At 47.7% G+C, this 20,779-nt stretch overlaps 2 protein-coding genes across 2 annotated transcripts; one reads left to right on the plus strand and one right to left on the minus strand.

Moving 5' to 3' along the window:
- The first annotated feature begins 11,150 nt into the window (after positions 1-11,150).
- LOC125508435 lies at positions 11,151-12,050 on the plus strand. Its single transcript, XM_048673151.1, has one exon. It carries the CDS (start codon positions 11,333-11,335, stop codon positions 11,786-11,788), a length of 456 nt encoding a protein of 151 aa, XP_048529108.1. The 5' UTR covers positions 11,151-11,332; the 3' UTR covers positions 11,789-12,050.
- On the minus strand, positions 11,550-14,906 carry LOC125508434 (pentatricopeptide repeat-containing protein At2g13600-like). The gene is made up of 2 exons (XM_048673150.1): positions 12,500-14,906; positions 11,550-11,759 (listed from the first exon to the last, which is right to left on the minus strand). Exon 1 carries the CDS (start codon positions 14,867-14,869, stop codon positions 13,028-13,030), a length of 1,842 nt encoding a protein of 613 aa, XP_048529107.1. The 5' UTR covers positions 14,870-14,906; the 3' UTR covers positions 11,550-11,759; positions 12,500-13,027.
- Positions 14,907-20,779: the final 5,873 nt, after the last annotated feature.

A 20,779-nucleotide genomic window follows, 5' to 3' on the forward strand; every position in this document is an offset into this window, starting at 1 on the left:
TCGCCGTCGATCTGAGCCGCCGCACATGGAGCAGGCCGCACCGGCCAGATCAGATCTGTCCGGAGGGCACAACCCGCATGGTGCCGACCCAACCACCAGGCCCTTCATGTCGCCACCGCCGATCCGAGATCAGATGATGTGTCGCCGCAGACCCGGCCGCCGCCGCCGAACGCCGCCACACAGCTCAAGGCAGGGCCGGCTGCCGCACCCCACCATCGTCGCCCTTGGTCGAGGCAGCCGCCGCCGGAAGGCAGGCCTGCCGCGCCGCCGGGCCAGATCGGTCGAGCCACCCACGCCGCGGGGCTCCGCACCGCCCGCACGGCGCAGGCAAGAGGGAAGACCCCCGACACCACCATCAGCCCCGGGCTATAGCCGGCGGCGTCCTTCGACGGCAGCGGAGGGAGGGGAGGACGGATAAGGACCTCCGGCGGCTAGGGTTTTAGATCCCGCCTAAGTTGCCCGAGCGGGGCGACGCGGGGGGCGTATTGTTCTATAGTGCCGTCCCTCGTTCGAAGCATGCGCGAATACATGCACGCACACGGCGTTCCATCCGTCTGGATCGATCGAGGCCGGACGTCGTCTTCGTCGTTGTGGCTCTCGACAACGGCGACGTGTGCGTGTGTCGAGTGGTGGCGGTGCACCGATCTGTATAGTCTTTGCGGCGGTGCCGCCCCACTAGACCGGCGGCTTGGCGAGGCATATAATAGTGCATTCGTGAGCCGCTGCGTCACGGCCCGCCCCGCCGCCCGGCCGTCTCTTTCCCGGCAAGGAATAAAAGATCAGGTCGCATCCGCGCGCGGCTAAAAGCGCTCAACGGGCAGGGCCATGGCCAACGATCGTCTACCACTACCACCTAGTTAGTGGTACTACTGGTAATTAAGGGTCATTTTTTCGATAAAACTTGCAATCTATTCATCGTCATTCGTGATAGTACGAATAACAGAAATAATAAAAATTACATCCAGATCTATAGACCACCTAACAACGACTATAAGCACTGAAGCGAGCCAAAGACGTGCCACCGTCATCTTTCCTCCCTCACTGGAGACGGAAAAAACTTGTTTTAATAGACAGTCGGAAAGTCGTGGTGCTAATGCCCTATAAGACCAGCACACCAAAATAGCAACTGACGCCATTGAGGAGAAACTTAGATCAAAAGGAATCAACCTGTTGACACACAAACATAGTCGAACAAATACCGCATCCACGTGGATCCACCGAAGACAAACGCGGACTGAATCCCGCGAGATCCACCGGAGACAAACTTCCACACGCCCTCCGATGATGCTAGAAGCACCACTAGGACAAGAGTTAGACAGGAAGAGCAACCGTCGCCTCGTCTCTTTGAGTAGGACACAAAAAAAACTCAGAAGAGCATAGAAAAAGAAGCCCTCGCGCTAGCAAAGACCGGGATCCACCACATATACATGACCCTAAGGCCACAAGAGACGAGGCAGACCAATGTCAGCATCTGTGGGAGGCAAAAAGAAAAAAAACCTAGCGGCGACTGGGTAGGAGGGCTCTTTCTTGGCGCTACTAATTAGCAGTCATTTTCTTCTGCACAAAAGAAACATGTGATTCTGCACAAAAAAAAGCAGTCATTTTCTACTTGGAAATTAAGTATGGTCGTAAGCCATGTCTAATCTGCTACCAGTCCACTAGTCTAGTGGAGTACTACTAGCTAGTAGGGGCTAAGAATATGCTCCACCAAGTCTAATTTTTTTTCAACAAGATTAGTGCGCCCTAGATATAGAAAACAGAGTTTTTTAATGGCTACACATGATCTAGTTACTTTGACGCAGTCACGAGTTTGCAAATATCTCAACCTAATAAAACTGGCTTGAAGCGCGGACCAACCTGTGGCTAGATGGTTGGAGAGAGTGTGGTATTCTCAGCTCATCATAATTTAAGTTTTGGTCCTGACATTTATTTTTAGATTTATTTCGGAATTTTCGGCGATGTGCATTCAGTGGGAGGGGACGTTCCCGTCGACGACGAGGTGCTTACAGTGACTTCGTAAATTTCAAGATGATATGCCGGCTCAGTCTTTCAGAGATGCTCATGAAGATAAGGTGTGCATGTATGCATTCATAGAGGTGAGTGTATGAGCGTGTATAAGATGTTCAAAAAAAAAGATCGGCTTGGAGAAGGAGTCAGATAATATAATGGTTTCCTGTAAAAGAAGAAAGGAAACCTCACTGGATCTATTCGTGAGATAATATAATGCCATACATCACGTCGAGTAGTATACACTTCCTTCGTTTTTAAATATAAGTCTTTGTAGTGCTTTAATTATGAACCACATACAGATAGATCTGAGAATGGTTATATAACTCAACCATAACTAAACCATACCTGTATGTGTATCCCTCTAAACCAAGCTTAAACCATAACCATTTAATATTGTTTTCAGCCCAACCAAACCCAAACCCAATATGTTTTTCACCCAAACCAGTTTAAAACTAGTACATAACCATGGGTTTAAACCCAATACAAAACCGTTTTCAACTTCAGTTGAACAGTGAAACAATACAACTTCAGTTGAACAGTGAAACAATACAACTTCAGTTGAACAGTGAGACAATACAGAAGACACTCTGCACACAGCAGGACACTCTTATCAGATCTTAACTTTTTTAGAATTGAGAAGCATAATGGTATGTTCATGTTGAATATAAGATGATCTCAAACCTTAAATCGACACTAAACCTACCTGCTGCTGCATCATTTTTTTTACACCCCAGCCCAACCGTTTGTAACTTACAAGAAGAAGAAGAATCACTGGCTACAAAACTAGTAAAGTGCCTGAATGTTCATGTTCAAAAATAATGCAGCTTCAGACTTGGCACAGAAGAGTGCTGAATCTACACTAAAAAGACATAATTAAAAGAGTTGGACTTCAGCTCACCGGAGCAGCGCGGAAGTCGCCGCCTCGTGGTCGCAGAGGGGCGGACACGGAGCAGCTCTGGCGGGTGGCGGCGGTGGCTGCAGGAACGGCGCTCTGTGTCGGTGAGCCACGGCCAGCAGCGACAAGTACAGGGCGCGGTGGGCGCGACCACGCCTGAGGCCCTGACTGGCAGAGGAGCAGCTGGTAAGTTTCTGCCCGCGAGGACGACATGGAGGAGCAGCCGACCGTGAGGACGAAGCAGAGGAGCAGCCGGCGGCGCCAATCGAGGGAGAGGAGCAGCCGTCGCGGATGCGGGGAGCCCTGCTCACGAAGGGGATGGGAGGGTCGCGGGCCTACCCGCCGGCTATCTCGCGGGCGACGGCCGCGTCTGGGAGCGCCGGCTCAGGCGACGACCGCGTCGGGGAGCGGCGCTGCGGCGGCGGTGAAAGAACATGCGGTGCCCCCATGTTTGGTTTTGGTCATTGATGACAATCTCTATGGACTAATGGTTGCCTTGAGTTATATTTGAAGGTTTTTGTCCATAGGCTTTTCTTGGAGTACATGTGTTGGTTTCAAGGAGAGCTTGTGTCGACCAAGGTGCTATTCAAGGAATTACCTAAAGAGTGGTCTTGTGAGAAGTTGATCAAGACTAAGTCAAAGAGTGAATCAAGTTGACCAACCCACAAAGCGTAGAGGATGTACCGAGGGGGATCAAGTGATCCCATGGTATGGTAAGCATTGTCAATTACGCTTTGTGTACTAACCCATGGTCTTCGTGAGGGTTCTTTGTGGGGTTAGGTTGCGGTGTGCAAGTTCAAGTGGAGCATCACGAAGAGATCAAATGCTTGAAGCTTGCCGTCCTTTGTGGTGACAATGGACTTGTGAAGATGTGCAGAAGAGTGGCTCACCCATAGTGGAGTATGGGGGAGCAATCAACTAGTCTTCATCAAGTCAACACAATCAAGAAAGGTTGCGGTGTGCAAGTTCAAGTGGAGCATCACGAAGGGATCAAATGCTTGAAGCTTGTCGTCCTTTGTGGTGACAATGGACTTGTGAAGATGTGCGGAAGAGTGGCTCATCCATAGTGGAGTATGGGGGAGCAATCAACTAGTCTTCATCGAGTCAACCCAATCAAGAAAGGTGGTCCAACTTGAGGGAGTCAAGATCGTCATCATCTAGCTCAAGTGGACCATGTGCAAGGCAAATGTTTGCCCTTGATAGGTTTTCTATTTTACCGGTCTCATGATGGTAGTTGGGAGACCGGGTTATAGGATCGATTGCCGTACTATCAAGGGGGGCTCTCGATGAGTAGCTTGATCGTATCGTTCGCTGAGAGCTCAAACCATTGCATCCTTGCATCATCTTTCTTGGTTCTTGTTTGGTTCTCTTTGAGAGTCTTAGAGCTTATGGTCATCTTGTTGACAAGCTTGAGTTCATCGAAAACGGAGTTCGCATGCTTCTTCTATGATGTTTTCATTGTTGGAGGTTTTGCCGATTCTTCTCGGTTGGAGGTTTCTCTCCTCTTTTTGTTAGGCATACCTCCCCTGCCTCTTCTTACTATAACCAGTCGCTGTTTTGATGCTACTCGTCGTCTTGTTTCCAACAAGCTTGAGTTTGCTCAATTCGGAGCTCATATGCAGAAGTTATGGCAGTTCTTGTTTTCTTAAGTGTGGTTTTGTCAGAGTCCCAGTGGTAGTACCGTGGTATCCAGCGGTAGTACCGCTGAGGGGTCACAAGCGGCAGTACCGCTCCGCAGCGGTAGTACCGGCGGTGACTCCGCAGCAGTACTATCGCTGGCTTATCAGATCCCTACCGCGTCGATTCGAGGGGTTTTTTCTGTGTCGGATTGTGCGGTACCTCACTGCGGCAGTAGTGCGGCAGTACCGCTCCTTAGCGGCAGTACCGCCCTTCCTCCGCGGTAGTACTGCCTGGTTCTCTCTTTCCCTTTACCCTTCGTTCTGCGCGGCAGTACTGCCGAAGGGAGCGGTAGTACCGCTTAACCCAGCGGTAGTACCGCTTTCTCCTGCGGTACTACCGCCCTAAGGTTCATATTTTGTTACTCCTTTTCCCTGTTTCTTCCACCTGAGCGGTAGTACCGCTCGTGTGCGGGATGAGCACATAACGGTTGGATTTTTCCTCACCTATAAAAGGGGGTCTTCTTCCCCAATGAACCTTATCCTTAGAGCTCGTGTTCTTCCCCCATTGTTGACCTTCTTCGAGCTTGCTAACTCTCAATCCCTCCATGGTTTCTTGCTAGTTTTTGAGGGAAAAGAGAGAGGAGATCTAGATCCACATTTCCTCCAATCACTTTCTCCTCTATGTGAGGGGAACTCCCTGGATCTAGATCTTGGAGTTCTTTGTGTTCTCTTTCTTGTTCTTCCTCTCATTTTCCTCCCTAGCATTAGTTGCTTCAGTGGGATTTGAGAGAGAAGGACTTGGGCACTCCGTGTGCCCTTGCCATTGCATTTGGTGCATCGGTTTGAGTTCTCCAAGGTGATACGTGGAAGTTACAAGTTGAGAAGCTTATTACTCTTGGGTGCTTGGTACCCTTGAGCTTGTTCCTCTTGGGTGCTTGGACGCCCTAGACGGTTGTTGGTGTTCGGAGCTCAATCATTGTGGTGTAAAGCTCCGGGCAAGCGTCGGGGTCTCCAATTAGGTTGTGGAGATCGCCCCGAGCAATTTGACGGGTTCCGGTGACCGCCCCCAAGGGTTGCCAAAGTGTACGGATTCGGTGACCGCCCCCAAGGGTTGCCATTTGTACGGGTTCGGTGACCGTCCTCAAAGGTCCCTTAGTGGAATCACGGCATCTTGCATTGTGCGAGAGCGTGAGGAGATTACGGTGGCCCTAGTGGCTTCTTGGGAGCATTGTGCCTCCACACCGCTCCAAACGGAGATTAGCATCCGCAAGGGTGTGAACTTCGGGATACATCGTCGTCTCCTCGTGCCTCGGTTATTTCTTACCCGAGCCCTTTTCTTATGCACTTTACTTTGTGATAGCCATATTGTTTCTTGTCATATATCTTGCTATCACATAGTTGCTTATCATTCTTAGCATAAGTTGTTGGTGCACTTAGGTGAGCCTAGTTGTTTTAGGCTTTGTGCTTGGCAAATTAACCGCTAGGTTTATTCCGCATTTGTTCAAGCCTAAACCGTAATTATTTTAAAACGCCTATTCACCCCCCCCTCTAGGCGACATCCACGATCTTTCAGGCGGCGTGCTGCGACCTAGCTCGGAGTGCAGGAGCCGGGAACAAGATGGAGATGGAGGTGGGGCTCTATTGGGCTTACTCCGGGCCGAGAACCGGTTCAGACCTATAGTTTGCACCCATATTAGACCAAACTTTTTAAACCCATAACCAACTATACCCGACTTGGTTTTTCTGTGGACCCAAACTAAACTAAACTAAGAAAAAACTCAGTCAAAAAAACCTGAACTGATCGAAACCTGAATAAAAACCAAACCATTTTACCCGGTTTTTTCAAAACCGTTCTCAGATTTACATACAGATGTATATGGATGCATTTTAAGTATAGATTCATTCATTTTGCTTCATATGTAGTCCATTTAGTGGAATCACTACAAAAATATATATTTAGGAACGGAGGGGTACATACATAAGAGCATCTTCGGGTATAGGAGCATCTTCAATAGTAGATTTGATGTAGTAAAACTTATAGCAATGTAAAAAGGATTATAAGGTATGAGAGAGAAGGTTTTTGGGAATTGTGACTGTTGTTGCTTTTTCAGATGGCTCAAAAATGATGCACAAAAATTGGAAAGCAATTGAAACATGAGATCCGGGGGTGAGGAGGCCGGGATGTGGATATGACACTCGTCGGGAGCTAAGCTTGATTTCGACTGGCAGAGGTCACCCACGCTTAGATTGTCGTGCGTATGATTTTTGAACTATTTAAAATAAAGTGCTCCAATGCACCTGTGCTCCAAAAATTCACACTCAAGAAATAAGTCACTCTGGTGATTTTGATGATGTGTCACCCGCAAAAAAAAAGTAACTATACATGAGCTACACAAAAATGATAAATCATTATTCTGAAAATGATGAACAATGCATATATTGTTCGCTAATTAGCAATCATTGTTTTTTCATTTTTATGTATCTCACATGTTTATTTATTTCATCACCAAACTTTACATGTAATATACATCCATATGAACATGCTAAATTGTTTTTCATTTTTTATACTTTTAAATGTGATTTTTGAACTATTCAAAATAAAGTGATCTGATGCACCCGTGCTCCAAAAATCCACACTCATGGGTTAAGTAGGTACTAGTAGCAAAAAGAAATGCATGATATGCATCTGTAGTACTCCAATAGAAATTGCTTTGGTAGGACGAATATCCATTCATTGTACAAAAAATATCGTTATTGGATAAAAAAATGATACGACAAAAGTGTGTCATATAAACAATTCAAAAAATACTTGTTCTGATTTTATGCAACATACAATGTGTGTTGCCTAAATTAATGGGGCACAATGCACATGATACCAGTTTAGTACAATAATAACTCCCCAATGCAATAGTGTGGCACTTTATTTGTTCATTTGTAGAATCTCAATACACGGTTGTCGCTTGGATTTATGCAAAATTAATTTTTCTTCTCTTTTCATGTGCTGTGATTTGTATCATAAGGTTGCTCGTAATGGAAGTATTATAAACAGTACCATGCATGCCAACTAGTAGACTTTTTTTTATGACGTGGCACACAACTAAATAAGGAAATAGAGGGTGTGATATCATATCATATTAAATATTGTATTATTTTATGTCATGCAGGACAATTAATAATGCAATCTAAGATACTACTTTATGGTACTATACATTACGAAAGTAATGGCATACACTAGTATCATATACATGTTACTAGTATATAATATTTCCCATCACGAGCAGCCTAATAGTATGATATTGCAACTCTCTTTTACATCATCAATTGCAGTGCCATGTGATATTTCTGCTTAGACACACGGCGTGCTTAATTACCCACTCTCTAGAGGTTTTGAATTGGTCTTCAAAGGTAGTTTTGACTGAGCAAGTCAGTGCCCGTATCACTTTATTTTGTCCGTCCGTGATGATAACAAAATCCCCATGTTACCGCGAAAAAGGTCCCATAGTGCGCACTAGAGAGATAAAATGTGCAGACGTAGAAAAGTGGAGGGAAAAATGACAGAAAGGAGGATCGTAGTGGGGCTTGGGAATGTGCTGATGGCTACTTGATGTGATGGACGCGCTTTTGTTGTCTTGCGCTAGATTCGGCCTCCTGCTTACGTCGTGCGAACGAGAAAAACAGCTCATGCTTGCTCAAACACTCTAGCCGGCCATGCCATAATGTGGTGTGGACGCCTTTCTTTTTACAAAGTTTACCCTTGACATATTAAGAAAATAGTTTTCATGGTAAACATAATCCTTTATACTCCCTCCGTTCTAAATTACTCGTCGCAGAAATGGATGTATCTAGAATTAAAATACATCTAGATACATTCATACTTGCGACAAGTAATTCAGAACGGAGGGAGTACATAAGAGAGACTCATCCTCACTAACTTATTTATCTCAACATGTAAACATTCCACCTCATCATACAACTATAAATAGAATAAGACTCATCTCACCTGCAAAAAAAAAACCCACCTAAACATGTGGTTATGCATGGGAAAAGACCCACCACAGCATTCAACCAGACATGAGAAAATGTTTTTCATTCAGTTATTCTACTTATTTTCAACAAATATCGTTACAGCTATACATAGGTAAATATAATAAGTCATATGTATATTTTAAATTTTTTGTGCTCATGTTGCCAATCCAAATTTTCATTAACCAATTCTCGCAGTAATGCACGGCGTATCCTCTAGTAATTATAGATTGCATGAAGAAATTTCATAAACTTCCACAACATGAGTCACTTCTTTTTGAGTTCCTCTTTTTTGTTGCAGAAAGACACAAGGCCATACATTAGATAAAACATCCCTTACAAGAACATCATTATATTGAAAGAATATGAAATCTCAAGCAAGTCCTTAATGTAATCAACACATCTTTCCTTCTGCATCCACCGGCAGTACGCCGTGAGTAAAGCTTCTTGCTGCATACGAGAGCAACCGTCAAGAAGCGGCGGCTGGGAAATCGTCAATGTACACCTGAAGACACCAACGACCACAATCTGAGCAAATCACCATCCCGGAGAAGTTGGCACTGAGAAGGGATAGAAGATAATCTCATCTCCGATCGAAGCGAGGAGGGGGGCACAAACCTCGTAAGTTCCCTGACGAGGCACATCTAACTGAGCCACATTGGACGGAGAAGAAACCGGAGAACAAAAACACGCCGTGACGCCGTTCCCTCCATAGGACGCCGCAAATCACGTAGATGAGACGAAGACAAAAGCAAGTCCCAACATCTGGCCCTGGTTGAAGCTCAACATGCTCTCGGAGAGCTGGAACTCTAGATTCATGTATATACTACGTGTAACACCAAGGTAACGCTATGTACTATACTCATTCATTTGGGTTTATATTCTTATAATGAAAACAAATCAAGGAAAGGTTTACCACGTTATGAAAAATAAACTTAACTTGGTGCAAAGAAAAATCTTTTTTTTGCTTGTGTGCATGCGAATTCATGTTACGAGAAAAATGGTAATGTAATTTTTATGTCATTTTACTATAATCTATTCTTTTGAGGGTTTTACATACTTAAGTTGACACACGAACAAACCATGAGCTAACATTTTGCCAACTAATGGCACTAAATGTAAAGCTTGATTTTGTGATAATTATGGTCATACTCGAGATGGCCGAAAGGACAGGTACTTTCAAAACATTAACCAAACACGTGTTATGTACTCATGTATAGATTATCATAAATGTTGCAATTTAATAGTTTCCGAAACCTACATATGTAGACCATGTAAAGCAACATGCATAACACAACAAAGGTGCACGTTTAGGCGTATAGAAGAATTATTTATTAATAACATAAGAATTACTTATTAATTAAGCATAAAACGATATGGTGCAATGGGTGTTTTCATAGGTTGGTAGTGATGATAATTTGGTATCATCATCATATAGTGCTAATGGAGTGGGGTTGTTTTCGGGCTGTCCCCCATACTTATCACCACTACACGAGCAAAAAAAATGGGATGATGTTTCATGTTTCAGTTGCAAAGTTGGCAACATGCAAATGATTCTTAGCTCCACTACATTCTATAAAAGATAGCACAAGCACAACATGGATTAGGCCTGTGCCCAAGATGTTGGGCCCCACATGCATGCATGCTAATGTTTCTTGACCTCATACTTACATGAGAAAAGTATATTTTTCGTCTCTTAACTCTTGGCGGAGTCTAGATTTGGTCTCTCAACTTCGAAACCGGACAACTTATATCCCAACTACCGAAACCGGACAATGTTCGTCCCTAATATCAGTTTTGACTGGTTTTGGTGTTGTCTCACCCCGGTTTTGACCAATGCTGACTCAAGTTCACGTAACTTTTCAAATGTGTGATGGTGGTGCGTAAACTTTCTTTTGTGATCATAACTTTTCCCCATTTGTTCAGTGTTTTTTTTTCTTTGTGTGTATCAGTTTCTTTCTTTCTGTGTGCCTGTGTCTGCGTGCATGTGGGTGCATGTTTGTGCTCGTGCACGAGATAACAACACTGAAATGAGGTGCAATTCATTTCCGTGCCAAGAGATAACTAATATATGACGCTATTGGTTTATTATTTGAGCACTGGATATGACGTGGATGTGTACACGCAAGTTATATGCAGTATGTGTGAAAATCATATTATTTTCTAAAAATTACAGTACTACTACATTATCATTATTGTAATATTGTGAAACACTGTAAATTTTGTGATGCTTGTGTGCAATTTTTCAGCATCATTTGTTTTAAGCTTATTCATTCTCTTTCTTCTTGTAGGGCAATACCGATCACCTTCAGTCTCTTATGGTTTTGTGATAATTTTCTTAGTTTACGGGCTTTTTTACTAAGAAAAATGGTGACCCTTCCCCGTAAAAAAAGGAGGAAAACAAGTGAGGCGCAAAACTAATTGGCCATTACAAGAGCGAGCGCACTTTCATGAGGCTCTTGTGTAGCTTGCTGTTGTATTGAGGCAACTTCACTTCACTTAGGTAGGCCAAAGTCTAAGGCCGCTTTACTAAAAGGCAGAAATAGAATTTGTCACAAAAATGAAAGTGAGTAGAGCAATGGCATTCGTGAAATAAGCTCTTAAATATTTGGACATTCTCTACCATCACTTCTTTAAATAGAGCACTCCACTGGTCCGTGCAACCCCCCACTTACACAGACAGACACACTGGCACAGGAGCACTTGCGAATTGTGATCTTTCCATTGCGCGTGCTTCCCTCGTAGCTCACCACCAATCTGCTCGCAGCCCAGCTCATCGTCGGCCATGGGGAACTGCCTGGTGATCCAAGACAGAAAGGAGATCAAGGTGATGAGCGTCGTCGATGGCGAGATCCTCAAGGCGCTCCCGCCACCCCTCTCTAAGGGCGCCGTCGCACGGGTCTCTGGCTCCGACACCGATGGCGCGCTCCGGGCGCAGAAGCAACACCTCGACGTCCGGGTGGGCGACTTGGGGCAGCTGCATCGTTTGTTCCCTTCCGACGTGAAGGCACCTTCCGCTGTCGCTGACCCTGGAGCCGTCATGAGGGTGAAGCTGGTCATCAGCAAGCAGGAGCTCAGGCGGATGCTGGGCAAGGACGACCAGGCCGTCTCCCTGGACGACATGGTGGCTCTCATGCGAAGAGGATCGGAAGATCAGCACCAGGAGGAGATCGGTTGCTGCAGAGGGTGGCGGCCTGCCTTGCACAGCATACCTGAAGGAAGCGGTGATTTATTCTATTAGCAGAAGAATTAACTGGCGATTTTGGGAGCTTGCTGGAGAAAATGCATATTGGATAATAAGCATAAGAAAATATGCATGTGTGTATGTATATATTTATATATTCACATAGGAAAACAGAGATCATAGTTGGCTAGATTTGCTAGTAGTTTTGAGATAGGGGTTATCTTCAGGTTGTCTTGTTAGGTAGGTGCATGCATCCATGACAAGGTGAAGATAGTCTTGGAAATCAAACGAGACAGTATAAACTTAATTATTGATGGCATATACTCGTTGTTAATAAGCTTTTTTTTTTCCATTATTTCACACGTGTTCTAGTTTGCTATGTGTCAGTAATGCCAAGCCTCACCCTTCTTGGCGATCAAGATTCATCAAACAGAGAATAATTTTGGGCATGTATAATGGTTGATAAGTTAGTTTTATTTTAAACCTGTCATGTAGTCTAGAGAAGGCCATAAAAATACGATGTATAATGGATTATTCATTATATCTCTAGTAACTAGTCTATACCTAATATGTGCTTAGAGATATGGTTGCTAAGAGATCATCTCTTAATTAAGAGAAGGTAAGCCTTTTTTCTGGCTTCTCTCTCCACCTCATCATTTATCTCACATGACACTTCCTAGGATAACACGGGAAATGCCCTTTGGCTCTCAGTTGATTTATCTGAGCAAAAGGCTTCGCAGAAGTAGTTTCAAACATCCTGTAACTCACCTGTTTGTCAGGAAAATTGACTTGCACAGAGGAACAATGACCCACGATGTAGGCAACACCGACTTGTCCAAACTATATAATCATAATTCGAGTCAGGATCAGTAGAAGTGACGAGAAAATATAACCATTGTTGGCAGAAGTCCTAGCTCACTTCTACTTCAATGAATACATATCCCTTTTTCTGCAGAAATAAGTCAAACAGATATCCAACAGCTTAGCAGATACTGAACTGTATACGGATTGCTGGCATATAACACACACACCTCCATGTGTTGCTAGTGGTGTTTAGTAGTATGCTGAAGCGGTGGGTAGGGCTATTTAAATGGATCAAATCATACTGGTTCTCCTGAGATTGCTGCCTCAAGTACTGTGCAAAGAAATTAGGCTCTGAAGTTCCTTTGCGGCCTCATGCCTCAGAAACTGGAACACTGCCATTTCAAAGATGCTGAAGGCAAAACAGTGAACATCTACTGGCATGCTTCGTGTAGCATTCTTGTTCTGATGATTCTTTGGGAAGGCATGACACTCTCAGCACAGCGCAAGCTGGTCTTCAACAGGATCCACTACAACACGCATATGATCAAAAAGTTTGTCCAGCGTCCCATATATCTCATTTGCCTCACAGTGAGACGTGTCATCAGCAACAAACATGTGCTTCGCATTCCGCACCTCGATCCAACTGCAAGCTTGGTCCTTCCTCAGACCCTTCTCCTTCATAATCCCCCTGATACGGCGGGCATCATCCCACTGACCTGCCGCTGCATAAATGTTTGACAACATGACATACCGACCGCTGTTTCCAGGCTCCAACTGGAAAAGGGACTCCGCCACTTTCTCTGCAATCTCAATATTGCCGTGAACACGGCATGCGCCAAGAAGCGCTCCCCACGACCCAGTTGTACCTGGACCAATCCTGGATGACAAATCTTTGATGAACTCGCTTGCTTCTTCCAGTTGATGGTTCCGACCAAGAGCATCTATGAAGGAGGCATAGTGTTCAGCCCTTGGTTCAACACCATGGTACTTCATTGATTCAAGAATCTGACGGCCATCAGAGACTAGACCGGCATGACTGCAAGCCGTTAGGACAGCAAGAAAAGTAACATAGGTTGGCTGCACTTCAGCTTCAAGCATCCTTTTGAACACGGCAAGCGACTGCTTCCCCTGGCCATTGTGCGAGAACCCTGTCACCATGGAGTTCCAGGAGATGAAGTCCCTTTCAGGCATCCCTGCAAACACTAACATGGCAGTCGCCATGTCACCGCACTTGGAGTACATGTCAATGAGGGCATTGTGGATGAAAATGTTGAAAGGGTCTGAACCGATGCAGCGGCGCAAGATGAAACCATGCACTTCCTTCCCTCGAATAACAAGCCCGAGCTTGGCGCATGCACCAAGAGACGACACCAAAGCAAACGGTGTTGGTGCCATCCCCTGAACCAGCATCTGTCGAAAAAGTTCCAGAGCAGCATCCTCCTCATCATTCTGCTCGTGCCCAGAGATGAGTGCCGTCCATGCAATTGTGTCCTGCTCCGGCATCATGTGAAATACCCGGACTGCCTCATCGAGCCTCTTCGCACGGCAGTACCCTGCAATCATCGATGTCCAAGAGACCGTGTCCCGGATGCTCATCTGGTTGAACAACGTCCTGGCGTCCTCCATCCTCCCGGCCTTGCTGTACGCATCCACCATTGCATTGGCCATAATGACCGTCACCTCCACCCCCGACACCACTACGGCGCCGTGCATCTCTCGGAGTGGCCTCACGGCTCCCATCCCAGCGCACGCGCTCGCCACGCTGACCACTGCAAAACGGTCGACGGCCACCTCCGGCCCCAGGCACCTGTCCCTGGCCAACCGGGCAAACACGCGGAGCGCTTCCCCCTGCCGGCCGTGCCGCGCGAGGGCCGAGATGACGGTGTTGTAGGATACTACGTTGCGAGAGGGGGCAGGCATCGCGTCGAGCAGGTGGAGGGCGTCGGGGAGGGTGGCGGGGCCGCGTGAAAGCGCGGCCAGGAGGTTGTTGTAGGAATGGGCATTCCTGTACGGGAGTTCTTCGAAGGCTGCGCGGGAGGCCGCCGGGGAGTTTAGCGTGGCGTAGAGCTCGATGAGGCGGTTGGAGAGGAGGGTGTGATGGTTGAGCGCCGTCTTTACGAGGAGCGCGTGCGCGGCACGGCCTAGGCGGCGGACGTCGCCCACGGAGATGGCGCGCTCGATGAGGTCGAGCACCGTCGCGACGTTGAAGCCGGCGGCGGTGGCGAGTGGAGTAGCCGTGCGCGTGGGGCATGGCGGCAGGTGGACGGCGAGCGTCGGCGGGAGACGGCGCATGCCAGAAGCAGAGTAGCGGCAACTATCGGGCCGGCGGCCCATACCGTACCAGATGCTGCCCAGTCTTGGGCCACGAAGGCTCGCACAAACTTGGGTTGAAAGTGAAACCGTCCAACCTGGTCCTCAAGGGGGTTTCTCGTACGTCGTCGTCGTCATCTAAGAACTTTTGTCCCCTCGCTTTCAGCTGCCAGCGCTGAGAGGTCGGGGACCTCAAATCTCAAGATCTCTATGTTCTTCATCGACATGTAGTGATCATCATAGTTTTATAGAATATAATTTTTTTCTCGTTTTTTTCGCAATGCCATGAGATTAGAGAATTTTCTGTCCTCGCAGATTCGACTATTCGAATCTGATGAGTTTATATTGTTGTGTCAAACTTTTTTTGTTGGTTTGATTTTTTGTAGAGATGAAAATTTTAATCGAGACCATGATGAAAATATAGTGATTCGACGACCTACACTTCTATTATTGAGCGACTCAATGCGCTTTCAAAATCATTATTGATAATGTTCGTGCGGGTGAAAAAGTGACAACATCGTTCCTCCAGTCTAATTACAACCTCTTTACCAAAGTCTTTGGAGTATTTCTTCGAATGGAGATTGATACCGCAAAGGAGTTTACAAGAGATTTCATTGTAATTTTTAGTCATAGGACTTTGTATTTTATTGGATCTTATATTCAAATCAGAGTGTCTGTAATTGTTATGAGTATCAATGAAGTTAGAGTTGTTTCGTAAGAAAAAGACAGAGAGATGTAATGTATGTGGCCGTTCTTTATTGTGACCTAACAATAAAGCACATAGTGCTTTGCCTACTTATTGTAGAATATGTGAATTGCATGATATATTGCTCTTCGTGCATATGCACGTATATATGATGCACAAAGGTGGGCCACGAATCTCAACTATACAAGGAACTAGAAGGCGTCGAGGAGCTCGCGTCACCGGTGGGGGGAGGAACAGCCGGGGGTACCTGCTGAAACGGAAACACATGCTCATCAAAGTAAACGTGTCGGGAAGTGAACACACGGTGAGAGACGGGATCGTAGCACCGATATCTCTTGGAGTTAGAGGGATAGCCGATGAAGATGCAAGCAACAGAACGAGGTGCGAGTTTGTGAGGAGCGGAGTCGGCAGTGCAAGGATAGCGAAGGCACCCGAAAATATGCAAGTCATCATAAGATGTGGCGTACCGAAGAGAAGATGGTGAGGTGCATAGTTCCACCATGGGCGGCAAGGGCGAAGGTTAAGAAGAAGTGAAGCAGTAGCGAGTGCGTCCGGCCAGAAACGAGGCGGCGCATTAGCATGGAACAGGAGCGTGCGAACGCAGTCGTTCAGAGTGCGAAGGATGCGTTCGGCTCGACCGTTCTGCTGTGAAGTATACGGGCATGTGAGATGAAAAACTATGCCGTGGTGCGACAGAAAAGTGCGAAAAGCAAGGTTGTCAAACTCTTTTCCATTGTCAGTCTGAAGAGCAAGGATGGGACGTCCAAACTGCATGTTGACATAGGAGTAAAAAGCCGTCAAAGTGGAGAGTGCATCTGACTTCCATCGTAAAGGAAACGTCCACACATAGTGAGAATAATCATCAAGGATAACCAGATAATATAAATAGCCCGAATTACTAGGAACCGGAGAGGTCCACACATCGCTATGAATCAACCGAAAAGGAAAAGAAGCTATGGTGGTGGAGTTATTAAACGGGAGGCGAACATGTTTGCCGGCACGACAGGCATGACAGGTGTGATCCTCTATCTTATTACAACTGAAACTGAAACTCCTAAGAATATGACGAAGTGTGACGGGGTTGGGATGACCCAAACGAGCGTGCCAGAGATCGACGCCGGCGGAGAGAGCAACCGGTGTAGTGGTGGAGGTGGACGGCAAATGCACCGGATAGAGCTCATCGAGGCTATTACATCGGTGAAGTACCATCCTGGTTCGAGCATCCTTGACACAAAAACTAAGCTCATCAAATTCAACAGTAACAGGATTTTCACGGGTTAAACAACGAACGGAAACAAGATTTTTAATAAGATGATGTGACACAAGTATGCTAGACAACGTAATAGGCATGGAATTAGAAGGAAAAGAAATGTGCCCGACATGTGTGATATGGAGGGTGGAACCGTCACCGACCATGATGCGGCGGTCGATGGTGACGGGAGTGAAGGAGGCAAGATTACCAGATGAGCAAACATATGAGCCGTAGCCCCGGTGTCCATGTACCAATCACCGCCTCCAGTGTAGTTGTTTGGCGTAGGTGCGGTGTGCAGCACGGCGAGGAGCGCCGGATCCCAAGGCGCCGGCGGTAGGGCCGGCGAGGGCGGCGGCGGGGCCGTAGGGAGATCGTAGGCGCCGCTCAGCTGCGGCAGTGGGTATCCTCCCTACGGCCGCGGAGCCGCGTAGTACGCCTGATGCGCCAGCGGGCACGGCACGGGAAGGATCGGTGCAGGAGCCCGTGGAACCGGCATGGTGTAGGCATGAACGACACTGGTCCACGGGTTGTAGCCGGAGGCCCACAGAGGGGGCACCTAGAACTGCTGCTGCTGCTGACGGGGCTGGCCGGCGTCCTGCGGCTGCTGCTGCTGACCACCGCGGTGGCCCCCACCGCGCTGACCCCTCGCGGCGTTGTTCGGCGGGAGGGGCAGGCGGCCCATAGGGCAGCGGGAGCAGCCCCGGCTGCTGGGCGGCCGGGTACGGCGGCGGCACTGGGTGGCGCTGCGGAGGTGACGCGGCCGGGGCAGCTGGAGGCGCCGCGGAGGCATCGCGGGTGGTGTCGATGGAGAGAGCGGTGTGGATGGCCCGCGCCTTCACCTGCTTCATCCGCCGCTCCTCCAAGCGGAGGTACGCAACGAACTTGGCGAAGGACGGGTTGGGGATGAGGCCGAGGTTCACCCCGGCGTTGCTGAAGTCCTCGTTGAGCCCGGCGGTGAGCGTGCTGAGGAGGAAGTCATCATTGATCTTCGCGCCAATATCGCGGAGATCGTCAGCGAGAGTCTTCAGGCGGCAACAATAGTTGTCGACGGAGGTGTTGTCCTGGTGACACCCAAAAAACTCTTGCTACAAAAAAACGTGACGCTAGAAATGGTTGTTGGTGAAGAGCCCGTTCAGCTTGGTCCACACGGTGTAGGCATCATCACCGTCCGCCACGACCGTCTGGAAGAGGTCCGGCGAGATGGTGAGGAAGAACCAGCGGATGATCGTGGTGTCGATGGTGGACCAGTCATGGAACTCGAGGACGAGGCTGGAGTCGATGGTGCCGTCCACGTGGTCGGTGAGGTGATACTACCGGAACACGAGGGAAAATACGTCTTCCACGTGTAGTAGGAGGAGTCCGCCTAGGAGAGACGAACCGGCACCCGCTCGAAGATGTTCAGGTTGCGGATGTCATTCACGTCACGAGGGTTGGCGTCGGCAAACGGGTTAGAGTTGGAGGACTCGGAGGAGGTGATGGACGACATGGCGAGGGCGAGACGGCACGGTTGTTGCGACAAAAACTGAGAGGAAGAGGACGGTTACAACATGAAGCGGCGGCGGCACTGGGTAGCGGCGGCGGCTACTAGGTGGAGAGGCTCAGAGTCAGCGGACACGGGCGGCGTGCCGCTTCGGTGATGTGTGCTAGCGAGCTGGGTTAGCGATCTGTTGGCTGGCGGCTTGGGCAGCTAGCGATCGCGGGTTAGGAGCGGGGTAGCGATCGGTGGCTGGCGGTGTTGGCGGCTAGTGGGGAGGCGGCGAGCGGGGAGTTGTCTTAGTGATCGGGGTAGCGGACGCGAGCGGCTAGGGATCAAGTTGGCGGCGCGGTGATCGCTAGCGGGTTGGCTGGGTAGCGGGCGGGTTGCTAGCGATCGGGGGAAGCGGCTAGAGAGCGGTTAGCGATCGGGAGAAGCGAGAGCTGGCGATTGCGGGCGGCTAGCGAGGAGGTGGAGCGACCGGTGCGGGAGACGCACGGGCGGTGGCTGTGAGAAGGCGGCGGCGGCGCATGAGGAGGCGCAGCAGCGGCAGCGGAAGATTAGGGCTAGAACCTAAAAACCGATACCATGTAGAATATGTGAATTGCACGATATATTGCTCTTTGGGCATATGCACGTATATATGATGTACAAAGGTGAGCCACGGACCTCAACTATATAAAGAACTAGGAGGTGAAGGAAATATGCCCTAGAGGCAATAATAAAGTTGTTATTTATATTTCCTTGTATCATGATAAATGTTTATTATTCATGCTAGAATCGTATTAACTGGAAACTTAGTACATGTGTGAATACATAGACAAACAGAGTGTCACTAGTATGCCTCTACTTGACTAGCTCGTTGAGTCAATGATGGTTATGTTTCCTGACCATAGACATGAGTTGTCATTTGATTAACGGGATCACATCATTGGAGAATGATGTGATTGACTTGACCCATCTGTTAGCTTAGCACGATGATCGTTTAGTTTGTTGCTATTGCTTTCTCCATAACTTATACATGTTCCTATAACTATGAGATCATGCAACTCCCTAATACTGGAGGAACACTTAGTGTGCTATCAAACGTCACAACGTAACTGGGTGACTATAAAGATGCTCTACAGGTGTCTCTGATGGTGATTGTTGAGTTGGCATAGATCGAGATTAGGATTTGTCACCGAGTATCAGAGAGGTATCTCTGGGCCCTCTCGGTAATGCACATCACTATAAGCCTTGCAAGCAATGTGACTAATGAGTTAGTTGCGGGATGATGCATTACGGAACGAGTAAAAAGACTTGCTGGTAACGAGATTGAACTAGGTATTGAGATACCGACGATCGAATCTCGGGCAAGTAACATACCGGTGACAAAGGGAACAACGTATGTTGTTATGCGGTTTGACCAATAAAGATCTTCATAGAATATGTGGGAGCCAATATAAACATCCAGGTTCCACTATTGGTTATTGACCGGAGACGTGTCTCGGTCATGTCTACATAGTTCTCGAACCCGTAGGGTCCGCACGCTTAACGTTCGGCGACGATCGATATTATGAGTTTATGTGTTTTGATGTACCGAAGGTAGTTTGGTGTATCGGATATGATCACGGACATGACGAGGAGTCTCGAAATGATCGAGACATAAAGATTGATATATTGTATGACTATATTTGGACACCGGATGAGTTCCGGGGGTCACCGGATAATTATCGGAGTGTAGGGGGGTTATCGGAACCCCCGGGAGATCTAATGGGCCAACATGGGCCTTAGTGGAGAGAGAGAGGTCCGGCTAAGGCAGGGCCGCGCGCCCCTCCCCCTCTAGTCTGAATTGGACTAGGGAAGGGGGGGTCCCCCCTTTCCTTCTCCCTTCTCCTATCCTTCCTTCCCCCTTCCTCCTCCTAGTGGGACTAGAAAAGGGGGAGTCCTACTCCTACTAGGAGGAGGACTCCTCCCCTCCTTGGCGCGCCCCAAGGGCCCTTGCTCCTTTATATACGGGGGCAGGGGGCAGCCTAGTACACACAAGTTGATCGTTGATCCCTTCACCATAATCCACCTCGTTCATATCATCGTAGTGCTTAGGCAAAGCCCTGCGCCAGTAGCTTCATTATCACCATCATCACGCCATCGTGCTGACGAAGCTCTCCCTCGACACTCAGCTGGATCGAGAGTTTGTGGGACGTCACCGAGCCGAACGTGTGTAGATCACGGAGGTGCCGTACTTTCGGTACTAGGATCGGTCGGATCGTGAAGATGTATGACTACATCAACCACGTTGTCATAATGCTTCCGCTTACGGTCCACGAGGGTACGTGGACAACACTCTTCCCCTTTAGTTGCTATGCATCACCATGATAGATCTTGCGTGTGCGTGGAATTTTTTTGAAATTACTGCGTTCACCAATAGTGGCATCCGAGCCAGGTTTATGCGTAGATGTTATTTGCACGAGTAGAACACAAAGGAGTTGTGGGCGTGGGTATATACATATTGCTTTCCGTCAC

Source organism: Triticum urartu, chromosome 5, assembly GCF_003073215.2.
Source record: "Triticum urartu cultivar G1812 chromosome 5, Tu2.1, whole genome shotgun sequence".
Taxonomy (NCBI): Eukaryota; Viridiplantae; Streptophyta; class Magnoliopsida; order Poales; family Poaceae; genus Triticum; species Triticum urartu.

What these genes read in the sequence shown, in the direction of transcription:
- LOC125508435 (XM_048673151.1), top strand. Translation starts at nt 11,333, where the DNA reads ATGGGGAACTGCCTGGTGATCCAAGACAGAAAGGAGATCAAGGTGATG.
- LOC125508434 (XM_048673150.1), bottom strand. Translation starts at nt 14,869, where the DNA reads ATGGGCCGCCGGCCCGATAGTTGCCGCTACTCTGCTTCTGGCATGCGC.